Source organism: Monodelphis domestica, chromosome 2, assembly GCF_027887165.1.
Source record: "Monodelphis domestica isolate mMonDom1 chromosome 2, mMonDom1.pri, whole genome shotgun sequence".
Classification (NCBI taxonomy): Eukaryota; Metazoa; Chordata; class Mammalia; order Didelphimorphia; family Didelphidae; genus Monodelphis; species Monodelphis domestica.
The window spans coordinates 224,372,531-224,385,394 of NC_077228.1; the positions used below are offsets into that span (position 1 = coordinate 224,372,531).

At 36.8% G+C, this 12,864-nt stretch overlaps 1 protein-coding gene and 1 long non-coding RNA gene across 4 annotated transcripts in view; one reads left to right on the forward strand and one right to left on the reverse strand.

Moving 5' to 3' along the window:
* Positions 1-321: 321 nt before the first annotated feature.
* LOC103106262 (uncharacterized) lies at positions 322-2,134 on the reverse strand. Its single transcript, XR_462230.2, has 2 exons — positions 1,909-2,134; positions 322-523 (listed from the first exon to the last, which is right to left on the reverse strand). It is a non-coding gene; the product is annotated as an uncharacterized LOC103106262 (long non-coding RNA).
* WIPI1 (WD repeat domain, phosphoinositide interacting 1) overlaps positions 1,536-12,864 on the forward strand; it is a 48,631-nt gene continuing 37,302 nt past the window's right edge. The window contains exons 1-3 of one of the 3 annotated variants that reach the window (XM_056817263.1): positions 1,800-1,818; positions 5,461-5,543; positions 9,039-9,093. Coding sequence is in view for 2 of the 3 variants with exons in the window: in XM_007482754.3 (XP_007482816.1) it covers positions 1,733-1,818; positions 5,461-5,543 (169 nt within the window). In the remaining variant the exon portion in view is untranslated. Of the gene's footprint in view, positions 1,819-5,460; positions 5,544-9,038; positions 9,094-12,864 lie in introns of all 3 variants that reach the window. The other 2 variants (XM_007482754.3, XM_001370108.3) reach the window with 2 other exon arrangements.

Sequence of the window (12,864 nt, forward strand, 5' to 3'; positions counted from 1 at the left end):
CTCTCAGCCCATTCCACAGCTCTCCAGGCACAACTAAATTAGCTTTTCAAGTGCATGTGTCTCAAGGCTCTCCTTCAACCGGTAAAGCTTATTTTGGAGTTATTTGGATCCTTTCAGCATAAATCCTCTGATACACACCCACCATGCTTATAACACCTACCTCATAGCATTGCTTTGAGGAAAGGATTTTCTAAACTATCAAATGCCAGCTTACTTTGTTGTGAGCTATTTTTGTTCTATGATATCATACAGCCTACAGCACATTCCTTTTTTGTTTGTTTTATGAACGGATGAATAGGAAAATAATTTTTAAAGATACACTTGTGCATTTGCTATAAAACAGTTTATAAATTGGGTTTACATATAGCTTTCCAGGAACAAATAAATTTCACAAAGTATATTTTCAAGTTTACTCTCATTTGCTCTCCAGTAGTCTGAGGTCTGTTAAGTCCTCCTCATTTTACAGTTGCAGCCTGGAGACCTTAAGCCTCTTGCTTCTCATTGCAGTAACTCAGAGCCAGATCTAGAAATAGAATCCAATATTCCAAATGACATTCTAACCAGTGGTCATTGTACAGATTGTCTTGCTTTTCTAAATAGAACATTTGACTACTGTACAGAGGATGAGGTATAAGGCTGAGTTGGCAGGTGATGTTCCCTTAACATAGAACATTGGTGTGAAATAAACACTTAAAAATAGAAGTTTTCACTCAAAGCACAGCATCCATGCTGTTTTAAACCAAGCTTTGTACTGGATTAGGAGTATACCTTTAAAATGTCTTATTTATTCCTTTCTTAGAGCGAAGGAAGGGAAAACGGAGCAGAATGAAGGCCATCAAGTCTTTTCCATTTCAGGACATTGGAACTTGAAATGAAACTAGGAATGTGTAACTCAGAGATTTATATTATCCAATTCACCTTCTCCATCTTTCCTTGATTCTAGATCCATAGCTTCTTATATAGACATCCTCTCTCCCCTCTTCCTTGAGGATTTTATGAGACTGGGAAAGGCATAAATTAACAAAAGGCTTTCTTTCACAATTTTAAAAAATGAATTAACTCATTTCAGTTCAACAAGCTGAATTCCCTTCTGGCTCCAAGTTCTTTCTTCCTTCGGTTAAGAAGCCAGTTTGAGGAATTCCTTCACCTTTAAGATATCCTTTCTCTAATACTCTAATGAGGTGTACGCTTTTGTTTAGCGGGGAAAAGTTAGTAAAAATAAAGTAGCAGAAGCCAGAAATGAAGGACTGTATCGGGCTATAGGGCTGCCTACAGGTGCTTTCACCAGAGGCTCCAGATGTGCCTCTCTTTCCAGAGGGACCTTAGCTTCCCACCCCTCCACCCCACAGCCTAGGCGAAGAAAACACTACCACGTGGCCCCCAGCCACGTACTTAACCCTTAGGCCCAATGAGCAACTGCGTGGCCGGACAGAGGGCTGGGTCCTCCCCGGGGAAGTACCACCCCCGGCCTCAGGTAATTGGCTGATCCGGTAGCCCCACCCTGGTGCGAGTGACTACCAATGACAGGCTGCAGTTCTTGGCCCCACCCAGTCAGCTGCTCGGTGGCTGCGCCGGGGCTGCCAGCTGTGGATGTGGGCCCTAGGGTCCGAGTGGGGTGGGGGGAATTGAGGACGCCGGCGCCGCCGAGAGGCTTATCGTGGCAGCCGTGGAGACCCGGGCTGCTCGCGACCCGCCCCCTCCTATCGGGCTGAGCCCTAACTCCCCTCCTTCCATGGAGGCGGAGGTGGCCGAAGCCCCCCTGGGTGGGGCGGAGGCCGAGGCCGGGCTCAGCTGCTTCTCCTTCAACCAGGACCGCACGTAAGCAGCGCTGCCACCTCCACTCCTCCGAGGCCTATTGCCTGGCGACTCCTAGCCGGGGGCGGGGAGGGAACCTGTCGCGACTGGTACCTGGCTGAAGTCTCCTCCTCCTTTAAAAAATCAGAGGGGGCGGCCGGCCGGCTAGGGGAGAGAAATCTAGTCCTGGCTGTTGAGAGATGGTGAGGTGGAGGAGGAGGCGGAGGACACTGGCGGTCACGTGAGGGTCGCGTGATTCTCGACCCCCGACTTTCCACCCGGGATTGAAGCGAGTTCCACCAAGCAAGAAGCTGCTTGGCTTGAGAAAGGAGGAGGGTAGAGAGAGATGAACGGAAAGTAGGAAGGAAGTAGAAAAAGGAGGGCCGGTGTGATGGTGGGAAGACTAGTGGAGGAGGGGAGAGAAAGGGAAGAGCGCTGTTTGGTCAAAGCAGAGAGGAGAGGAGCTTCGAGAAATGAGAAGCTGAACTCCAGCACATAGTAGGCGTTTCATACCCGCTTGTTGATTTGACCTCAGGAACATATTAGAGAAGTTTAGAAAGGGGGACCACAAGAATGTTTGTAAAGGGTTGTTTATCCAACTATCCCTCATCAACTGTAACGTGGCATTAGCGCTGGAACTCAGGACAAAGATGTGGCAGTCTTTTCAACTAACCCCTTCCTGCTCTAGTCTAGCCTTGTTAAGGCAACCTGCTTTGCATTAATCCAACAATCTTCTAGCACTCTAGCTTCTGCTTGGCTTTTCATTTATCCCAGATGACAGAGTCAGAGCCTGTTTCTCTAAATCAGAAAAGGCTTTTTTGCACGAATATTACTTTTTCCAGAAGAGTTTTACATCACATTATTCTTAAATGAAATCCAACCAGCATTTTTTAAAGTTCAGAGGCACTGTTTGCTATGTACTGGCGAACAAAAGAAAGAGACAGAGAGACTGAGAGAGACTAATATATCCTTTTGGTTCCCCTCTTTGGCCCTCGTTGTTAGCCATATAGTTGCTTAACCACAGCAGGAAGTTGTTAAACAATAATTTAGGTGTTTTGACCCAAAACACTAGACTCCCTTTTTCTATTAAACTGTTTTGCTTACAACCATATGGACAGCTTCTTTCATACATGTAGTCTCAGAGTGGACTCCCTAATTCTCACTTCTGGCTTTTTTGTTGTCCCCAACTGTTGGGATTGTTGGGAAGATACAGTGAGATGACATATTTAAAGCATTATATAAAATGTTAGCTATTCTGCATATATTTCACACGAGCTATGATAGCTTCAGAACTATGCTAAAATTGAACATTACTGGGCTATAATTAAGATTACTTTGTACTTTGTATGTAGCCCAGCTCTCCATTCACCTTGTTTTTATTTTAAAACATACAGTGCTTCACAATATGCCTTTGTTTGAAAAGCTTTGTTTAACTGAGCAGCTTGGCCTTGATAACATTTTAGGATTTTGTAAGATATGTTTTGCAAGAAGGTATGTCTTTTGAAATGTCTGGGTGATACAGTATTTACTCTTCCCAATTGAATACAGGTTAGAAAGAAAGGAATCAGTTTGCAATATAATAGATGCTGGAAATTTTATGTGAGAGCCCACTTTATAATGGACTTGAAGTAGTGATATTAATTTTTTGTAGTTAAACATTATTGAATAAATCTCAGCTTCTGCCAAACCTTTCTTTTCAGATCTATGGACAAATGAGGATTAACCTCCTCAGCTCCTACAATGTCACTTCAGATTTTTTTTTTTTTCAGAAGGAAGCTCTCTGATGGGGCAGCCTCATCTCATCTATAAATAAAAGTTGTCGTTATAGTCCCTGTGAACCATGGATTATATGACATGGTTTTAAAATAAATCCACGTCCATCATCAGGCATATTTAGTGTGTAATTGTATTCTTTGTAAAGGTGTAGGTTAACACTTAAGAATAAAAAAGACATAACTCATGAGAGTCTTAATAATATACTCTTAGGAAAAAGCCCCCTTTTATAAGAGGCAACAAAATTTTAATGTAGTAAATCTTGAAAACAAGATCTAGAAATTGGATCTCTAGATTTTTTCTTGTGGCTAGTGATAGTCATTTTCATTAACCAGGAATCACCCACAGATAAAACGAGAATACTTAGCATCATAGTTGAAATAACAGCACTATTTAAAAATTACTATAGAGTGTGAAGTATTTTGACCAGTAAGACAATAAACAGTACTTTCCAAGTCTTGGTTTGCTTCTTCAGTCATTGCAGCTGTCCTGATGCTCAAACTAAGAGAACTCCATTTTTAAGCAAATGTTTAAACTTAACTGACTTTTCAACTGTTTCAAATTGTTAAAGACAGGATCAGTTACTATATTATGAAGCAAAATTGGCTGTCTATATCCCCAGATGATTAGAAGGGGTATTAGAAGGTCTTTATGTTAATGAAAGAAAAGCCATCTAGCCCTATAATTGGTTTACTTTTTATATAACTTGATGGAAAGTTTAAGTTTCATTCTTAATAATTTCACCAAAGTGGATAATAATGAAATACATTCTATTTAACATCATAAAGTTTTGGCAGAACAGGGTAACCTCTTTGAGCCCAAGGCAGAACAGATATATGTCATAGATTAAGGGAGGTTCCTCACTTAGAATTCCTTACACAAATGAAATCCTGGATTCAGACAAAATAAGATGTTTAGGAGAAGATATTAGGTTAGTTATTAAAGGTATTATTATCACCCTCATTTTACAAACTGAAACAAAAAGAGGTTAAAGGGTCACATAGCTACTTTTGGAGGCAAGGATCCAATCCACATTTCCCTTGTCTCCAAGTCCAGAACAAAATCTTCTATGCCCTTCTATCTCTACTTACTATTATTTTATGATTCTGCTGAAGGTTTTGTTCACAGCTAATTTAGATGCAGATTATTGGGAATAAAATAGTAAGTTAAAAATATAAATTGGAATTCAAGAACATCTTTGCCTGCCTTTCTATAATCAGCTGGGCTTATTTCTTTATGGAGTCAAGGAACTCTGGAGTTACACTTCAGGATTATCTGTTTTATCCAAATTATGCCAAATAATTGATTTGACTTATTTTTTAAAACCTAAGCTTACTGATTATTTTTATTTCTTGTGGGCACAGTTGAGTAGGCATAAATCCATCAACTAATGTGATAGATTTTATTCTATTATTACTTTTTGAGCTGATAGAGAATAACTGTTTGCTATTCAGTTTCCTCATTTTTATTTCACTTCTTTAGCAAACCAGAAAATTCTTAAGTATCAAGGAGGGGCAGTGGTCAATGACAATTCAGAAATACCCTTTATCTTATTACTACTTCATGTTTAAGAAAGCTTTGTATTTAGTAGGATGTCATACCATTAGTGAAGAGCTTATTCAGTTTTCTGGCCTTTAACTATTTTCAATTTGCATTTGATATGTAATTTGACCTCTTCATTTTGATTATAGCTCTGTCTGCCAAGATGTGATTATATAGGAATTTACCAATTTAGACTTGGGGAGTGAGAGGGAGCAAAGAAAGAGAGAGAGTGTGTATATGTGTTCTTGGCAGACAATATATCTTACTAGGATGAGGAGAAAGGTTTATTTTATTAGGCCGCTATACTACAATGCCTATGGTCATTTCCATTCTGTTTTTTATCTTTTACAGATCCCTATCAATTGGAACCAAAACTGGGTATAGGTTATTTTCCTTAAGTTCTGTGGAACAACTGGACCAAGTCCATGAAAGCAGTAAGTCATCGTGTAATTTTATTCCTACTACTCAATCATTTTAGGTGTTAATTTCTAGTGTTGGCAAATGCCTTTTCCCAACCCCTTCCTTGTTCCTTATAAACTTAGTCCTGATTTTCCAGGATTTGCACTGCTTCTTCTTGCTTTAAAACAAAAAGGGGTTGAGGGAAGGAAGAAATTTCTGATCCCTTAGGTGAAGACTTGGTTAGAATTTTTTTGTATTCTGAAATCCCCTTATTTGAGACAGTTTTGCTAACATGTTTTCTTAGGTTTTAATTATATGTGAAAAGCAGCATGATGTGGTAAAAAAGGAAGTGGAATTGTAAAACCTGGGTTTGGTCCCTGGCTCTACAGTTGAGTGGTTTTGTGACCTTAGTCAAGTCACTTAATCTCTCTGGAGCTTAATTTCCTTATTTGTAAAATGATTACATATGACCTACCTCACCGAGTTGTTATGAGGAAGGTGCTTTGAAAATTATAAAGTACTATATAAATGTGAGTGTTTGGTGTAGCCATGATTTAATTGGTAGATGGGATTTCTAGAAAAGAAACTTCTGCCAATGCATATCAGCAACGTTCTGTAATTTATTGACTTCAAAAATTCTTTGGGGCTTTCTGAGAATGTGACTTGATCAGGGACATAGAGTTTGTGGCTTTTTTTTTTTTAACTGTTACCTTATATCTTAGAATTGATACTGAGTATCAGTTTCAGGGCAGAAGAGCAGTAAGAATTAGGCAATTTGGGTTAAGTGACTTATCCAGAGTCATACAACTAGGAAGTGTCTGAGGCCGGTTGTGAATCTAAGACTCTCCATTCTCCAAGCCTGACTCTGTTGAGCCACTTAGCTGCCCTCAGCCTGCAGTCTTGAGTCAGGTCTTGCTAACTCCCTTTCTAACTTGCTATCTATTACATTGTGCTACTATTATTATTTTACAGTATATTTTCTATTTTGTTGAAGTTAATAAGATTTATTAAGTCTTTATTATATTAAGCTATATGTTTATATTAAGCTATATGCTAGGTACTGTATTAAGCTCTGGGAATACAAAGAAAGACAAAGGATAATAGTTCCAGCCGTCAAGGAATTCACAATCTAATGAATGTAAACAACTGTACAAATAAGCTACATACAGGATAAGTAGGAAATAATCAACAGAGGAATTTAAATCCCTGGTGACCACCAATATAATCAGTCTCAATCCTAAATTTTTACACCTAACAGCAGGTATTAGATTTAAGAGGGATTGGGAAAGGCTTCCCTAGAATTTTAGTTGGCACTTGAAAGAAGCCAAAAGGCAGAGATAGGAAGGGAGAGCTTTCCATCAGTTGAGAGATAGCCAGTGAAAATGCTTGGAGCTGAGAGTTAGGATGTCTTTTGAAGAACAGCAGGGAGACCAGTATAACAACAACAACAACAACAACAACAACAACTAATATTTATATAGAACTTTTTTACTAAGCACTTTGCTAAATACCTTACAGTTATTTCTCGTTTGAACCTCACAACAACCCTAGGAGGTAGTATTATCCCCATTTTGTACATGAAGAAATATAAATAAAGGTTGAGTGGCTTTCCCAGGATCACACAGGTAGTCTCTGAGGCCAGATTTTAACCAACTCTTCCTGATTTCACACCTGACACTCCATCAATTGTGTCACTTAAATGCCCCACATATCACTAGATCAAAGAGTATAAAGGAGGCTGTAAGGTGTAAAAAGACTGAAAAAGGTCAGAGGAGTTAGATTATGATGGACTTTGAAACAATATGTAACTGGTCAGTTTCCAAGTCTTATTGTTTGTCAACCTATGGAAGATTGACAACATTTGCATCTGTGGCTATGAATGTAAGAAAAACTTGTTCCTTAGCTTTATTAGTAGCACCATACATCTTGTGGGTGTACTATTGTGTAGTACCAATATTACAGAGGTCTAAGACCTCTGCTGTGTATTTTAAAATATATCAATCTCAGGAATAATTCCCTTAAGGCTAAAAAATCTGGTAGCACAAATAGTTCAGTTGACTTCTAAGGAATATATATTTAAATTATTTTACTAAATTTGGTTGTCCTGGGAAGACAGTGAAATGGTAAATTTAAAAAAAATCTTCCCTTTTATATATTATAAAGCAGACTTGAACTTATTTATAAAGATCTCTCATTTTTATCTCACACCTCAATAAATAGGCAGAAAGCTGACATTTTAATAACTAAATTTATTCATTCTCCACTATGTGATGAGCACTGAGCTGAATGCTGGAGAATAATATAAAATAAAGTGTATGCCCTTTCAGGTCTTTAAACTTAATAGGAGGAAAAGACAAATAGATAACTACTAGCCAATATATGATAAATGTCTTTGAGAAATGCAGAACGAAATACAATATGAAGTTCAAGGGAAAAGTTCTTACTCACCAGGGGAAAGAGACAGTAGAGGTCCAGGTAGAGGGCTAAGAGAGGTTTCACAAGGAGTAATGTTTAAGTTGGGCTTTAAAGGATGCATCCAGCATAAGAATTCAGTAGGCAGAAAGAATGATTGTAGAGGATTTTTAATGTCAGGTAAGAAAACTTTACTTGAAGTTTTTAATGGAGTAGTGACATGAACATATCTATACATAAAAAGATTACTCTGGCAAAGATGGGAAAGATAGATTGGCAGGGGGGAAAGGGGAGGTTAGAAGACTTGATGGGAGAATATTATAATCATTCCTATAATAGATAGGAATCTGTCTATGCTAAGATAATAGGAGAGAGGAATAGAGAAGGCGAGGACAGATATCAGGGAAATTATGGGTTCCACAGGACATAGTAATTGATCTGAGAGATAAAGAGAAAGGACACAAGGTAACTGGAGGTACCATAAGTGAAGTCTAAAGGGGATAGGGGGAAACAAACAGCTTGACTTGGAACCTTTGGAGATACAGATCTGGGGCATGGAAAATAAATCAAGAGTGAAAGAGAGCAGTTTTGGAGGTGATGGGAATGAGATTGCATGAGAATGAATTGCTAAGGGAGATGGCATTAAGGAGTTTGGAAGAAGGTAACAAATCAGTGAATGAGAGGAACAATTTTAGAAGTAGGAGGAAAATCACAATAATATAGTCTCTCTGAAGAAAGGAGGTGAGTATATTCAGAAGGAGTGATTCATTTGTTTAAAGAAAAAAGTATAGAGAAATCAGGGAGAATAAGAAATAGGGGGCAAAAGGACCATTGAGAGTAATTTAGGTTACTAAACACTTTAGAGTGGTTTTAGTACTGTGGTAGGTGTGAAAGCCAGATTTAAAAGTCATGAGTGAAGAAATGGAGACTTTTTTAAGTGTAGATTTTTCAGAAATTTAGCAGTGAAGAGGAGGAGAGAAATGCATGACTTGTTAGTGAGATGGCTTTTTTTTTTTAAGATAGGCAAATGAGGTATCAATAATGAAATGTCAAAAGACTGAAGATGAATGAGAGAGAAGATGGTCATAGATTCTACCCTCTTTCCCCCTATCTTACAGAGGAAGAAACTAAGAACAAAAGAAGCATACTGACTTGCCCAAGTTCATTTGTCAAGTAAGCCTCATAAGTGGAAAAACTCCGAGGAGCATCACAGCCAAAATTCAGAATACCTGGGTCAAAGAAAAATTACTACAAATGGCTAGATTGAAAATGCAAATACCAAGGAACCACAGTCAGGATCACATAAGACTTTTAAACTTCTAGTATAAAGAAGTAGAAATCTTAGAATCTGATATTCCAAAAGGCAAAAGAGTGATTTATAACCAAGAATAACTTCCACTTTACAGTGGAAGTCTTACGACTAGGGGAAAAGACCTTTAGTGAAATAGAAGAGAAGACTTTGGAGCATTCTTGATGAAAAAATCAGAGATGAGCATAGAAACTTTGAAATTCAAGTACAGGAGTCAAATAAAACTTAGAAAAGTAAATACGTTTGAAAACTTCAATAAAATTACAATGAAATGCTTATCTTTTAATAGGAGAAGAAAGAAATGTTCAAGATCTAAGTCTCAAGTGATTAAAGTAGGCAAGAGTTAAAAAGGAGTTAAAAAAGCAAAAATAGGGAGGCAGCTAGTTTCTATTATAGATAACTAGCATTGATCACATTCATTATTTTTTACCACTTTTTTTTTATAAAAAGGAGATCAGGAATGAAGAGTAAAAAGTAAAAATAGATTATTTTGGAGGGAAGTACACAATATGAAAGCTATCTGGCCATTATTGAATGGGAATTAAAAGGAACATACACATTCTCAATATTGTATAGCACCTTTAGTAATAATAAATAATAAATTTAATAAAGAAAAGCAAAAATGTTTAAATTAACATCCTTTCTTGACCACAATGCAATAAATATTATAATCAATAAAGGACCTCTAAAGAGAGGACTAAAATTTAAATGGAGATTTTACTTCAAAAAAATTGGTGAGTCAAAGAATAAATCATAAAAACAGGTCATTTCCTCCAGGAGAACAACAACCTGCCATCTTTGAGGATCTTTCACAGCAGTTTGTTTTTCTTTTAAACCCTTACCTTCCGTCTTGGAGTCAATACTGTGTATTGGCTCCAAGGCAGAAGAATGGTAAGGGCTAGGCAATGGGGGTCAAGTGACTTGCCCAGGGTCACACATCTGGGAAGTGTCTGAGGCCAGATTTGAACCTAGGACCTCCCCTGTCTAGGCCTGGCTCTCAATCCACTGAACCACCCAGCTGCCCCCCACAGCAATTTTTAAGAGAAGATGTGTATCTCTAAATACTTATATCAACAAGAGACAACATATTAGGCATGCAATGAAATAATTAGAAAATTTAAAGTACATTTAAAAATGTACTTAACACTAAAATAAATCAAAGAAGAGACTAATTAAATCTATAATAATATTAAAATAAAGCAATTTATTGATAATTAAGGCTAGGAGCTGGACTGGAGGATAATAAAATAGATAAATCATTAGCAAACCTGATCTTCAAAGAAAGTGAAAAAACCAAGTTCATAATATCAAAATGAAAAAAAAATTATAAAAGATGAAGAAATAAAGGAAGTTATTAGTAACTCTTTTGCATAATCATATCCAGAAAATATGATAGCATGAAATAAATGAATATTCACCAAAAAACTTACAATTAAAATATCTTTTTTTCATGACCTAAGGCTTCTGGCTAATTTTTTAAGTAGTTCTGAGGAAAAAAAAAGTCAATTACTGTAGTTTCACAGCATTCTTGATTATTATTGAGTGTTTTGTGAATTTTAAGGTTTTGCTGAAAATGTGGAGCCACCTTCCCCTTTGAGCAACTTTCCTTACTAGAAGTTCCAGTGTATTACTTTCTTTTTTCTTCTTTAAACTCTTACCTTATGGCTTAGAATCAAATCCGTATACTGGTTCCAAAGCAGAAGAGTGGTAAGGGATAGGCAATAGTAGTTAAGTGACTTGCCCAGGGTCACAGAGATAAATGTCCGAGGTCAAATTTGAACCCAGGACCTTCCATCTCCTGGTCTGGCTCTCAGTCTAGTGAGCTGCCTAGCTGTCACCATAGCTATTGCTTTCTAAACTGTTTAGAGGGATTAATTTCAAAAATAGAAACAGCTTAGAAAGGATGCTGTTATTAAATATTTAAAGAATGAGAGGATAGCTGAGAAGGTTCTTGTTAGTTGGCCCCAAATGGTGGCTAACATCATCTGCTATGAGTAAAGAAATTTTTAGGGAGAAAAGAAGATTTGGAGTTATTGTGGAGGATGAAATGGATCAGTAAGATTAGGACAACAGGAGTGTTGAGCAACAGCAAAGGCTTAGTTGAGCTATTCACCATGAATTTCTAAATTTTAATTTTTTATTTGTTACAAGAAAATTCCCAAGTATCTTCCACCCTCTCTCTCTTTCCTATAGACAACCCAATTTTGTGATTCTTCAATGATGTTCAATAGCTATAGGAAAGAGACAGAAAAATCTTATGAAGAATGTTGACCATGGATTAGGGTCAGCAGAATTTAGGGGATAATCAGACATCTAACTATTTGGATACTAGTTTAAAAAAGAAAAAATCAGTGCAATAGACTACTTAAGCAAGAAGAAAAAGCAGTCAAATAGTCTAATGGTTGACAAATCCAAGAACATCAATTATTTGGGGGAAGGACTATTTTATTGTATAAATATTATTGGGATAACTGGAAAACAACCTGACATATATTAGGTTTAGACCACACAAATATTTTATATAAATTTCCACGACAAGGTCATAATTGACAGCCTGAATCTAAAAAGTTACATCATAAAAATAGGGAGAATGAGACTTGGATACCTTTCACTGCTATGACAAGAGGGAAAAGTCTTTTAAAAATTTTTATTTATTTTATTTTAATAACACTTTTCCATATAAGTTTTCTGAAGTTTCCTGATTCATGTTGTCTCCCTTCTTCCCTCCCCCTTCCCAGAGCTGACAAGCAATTCAATCTGGGTTATACATGTATTATCTTGAAAAATATATTTCCATATTCATTTTTGTAAGCAAATAATCTTATAGAACCAAAACCCCAAATCGTATACCCAAATAAACAAGTGATAAATCATATGTTCTCATCTGCATTTATATTCCAATGGTTCTTTCTCTGGAGGGGGGTAGCATTCCTTTTCATAATTCCTTCAGAATTGACCTGAATCATTGTATTGCTGTTGGTAGCAAAGTCTATCACATTTGATTGTTCCATAATATTTCAGTTATTATGTGTAATGTTTCCTGATTCTGCTTATTTCATTCTGCATCAGTTCATGTAGGTCTTTCCAGTTTTTTTTGAAATAATCATGTTTATCATTCCTTATAGCACAATAGTAATCCATTACCATGGATACCATAATCATATACCACAATTTGTTCAGTCATTCCCCAGTTGAGGGACATTCTTTTAGTTTCCAATTCTTTACCACCACAAAAAGTGCAGCTTTTTTTTTTTTTGTACAAAGAGATCCTTTCCCATTTTTTTTAATCTCTTTGGGATATGGAAGGAGGGAAAAATCTTAACTAAATAAAGAATAGATAATAACAAAAGATATAATAGACTCTCTGGTTGCATACAATTAAAAGACTTTTTCATACATGAAATCAGTAAAGAAAAGAAAAATTGTAGAGTGGAAAATTTTATTTGTATTAAAAATTGTTGAAAAAAATAAAGGGCAGCTTGGTGGACATTTCCTAGCTGTTTGACTCTGGACAAGTCATTTAACTCCAGTTACCTAGCCCCATTCTTCTGTCTTGGAACTGATGCTCAATGTTGATTCTAAGACAGAAAGTAATGGTTTTAAAAGAAAAGAATATCCAAGATATATAGGGAAGT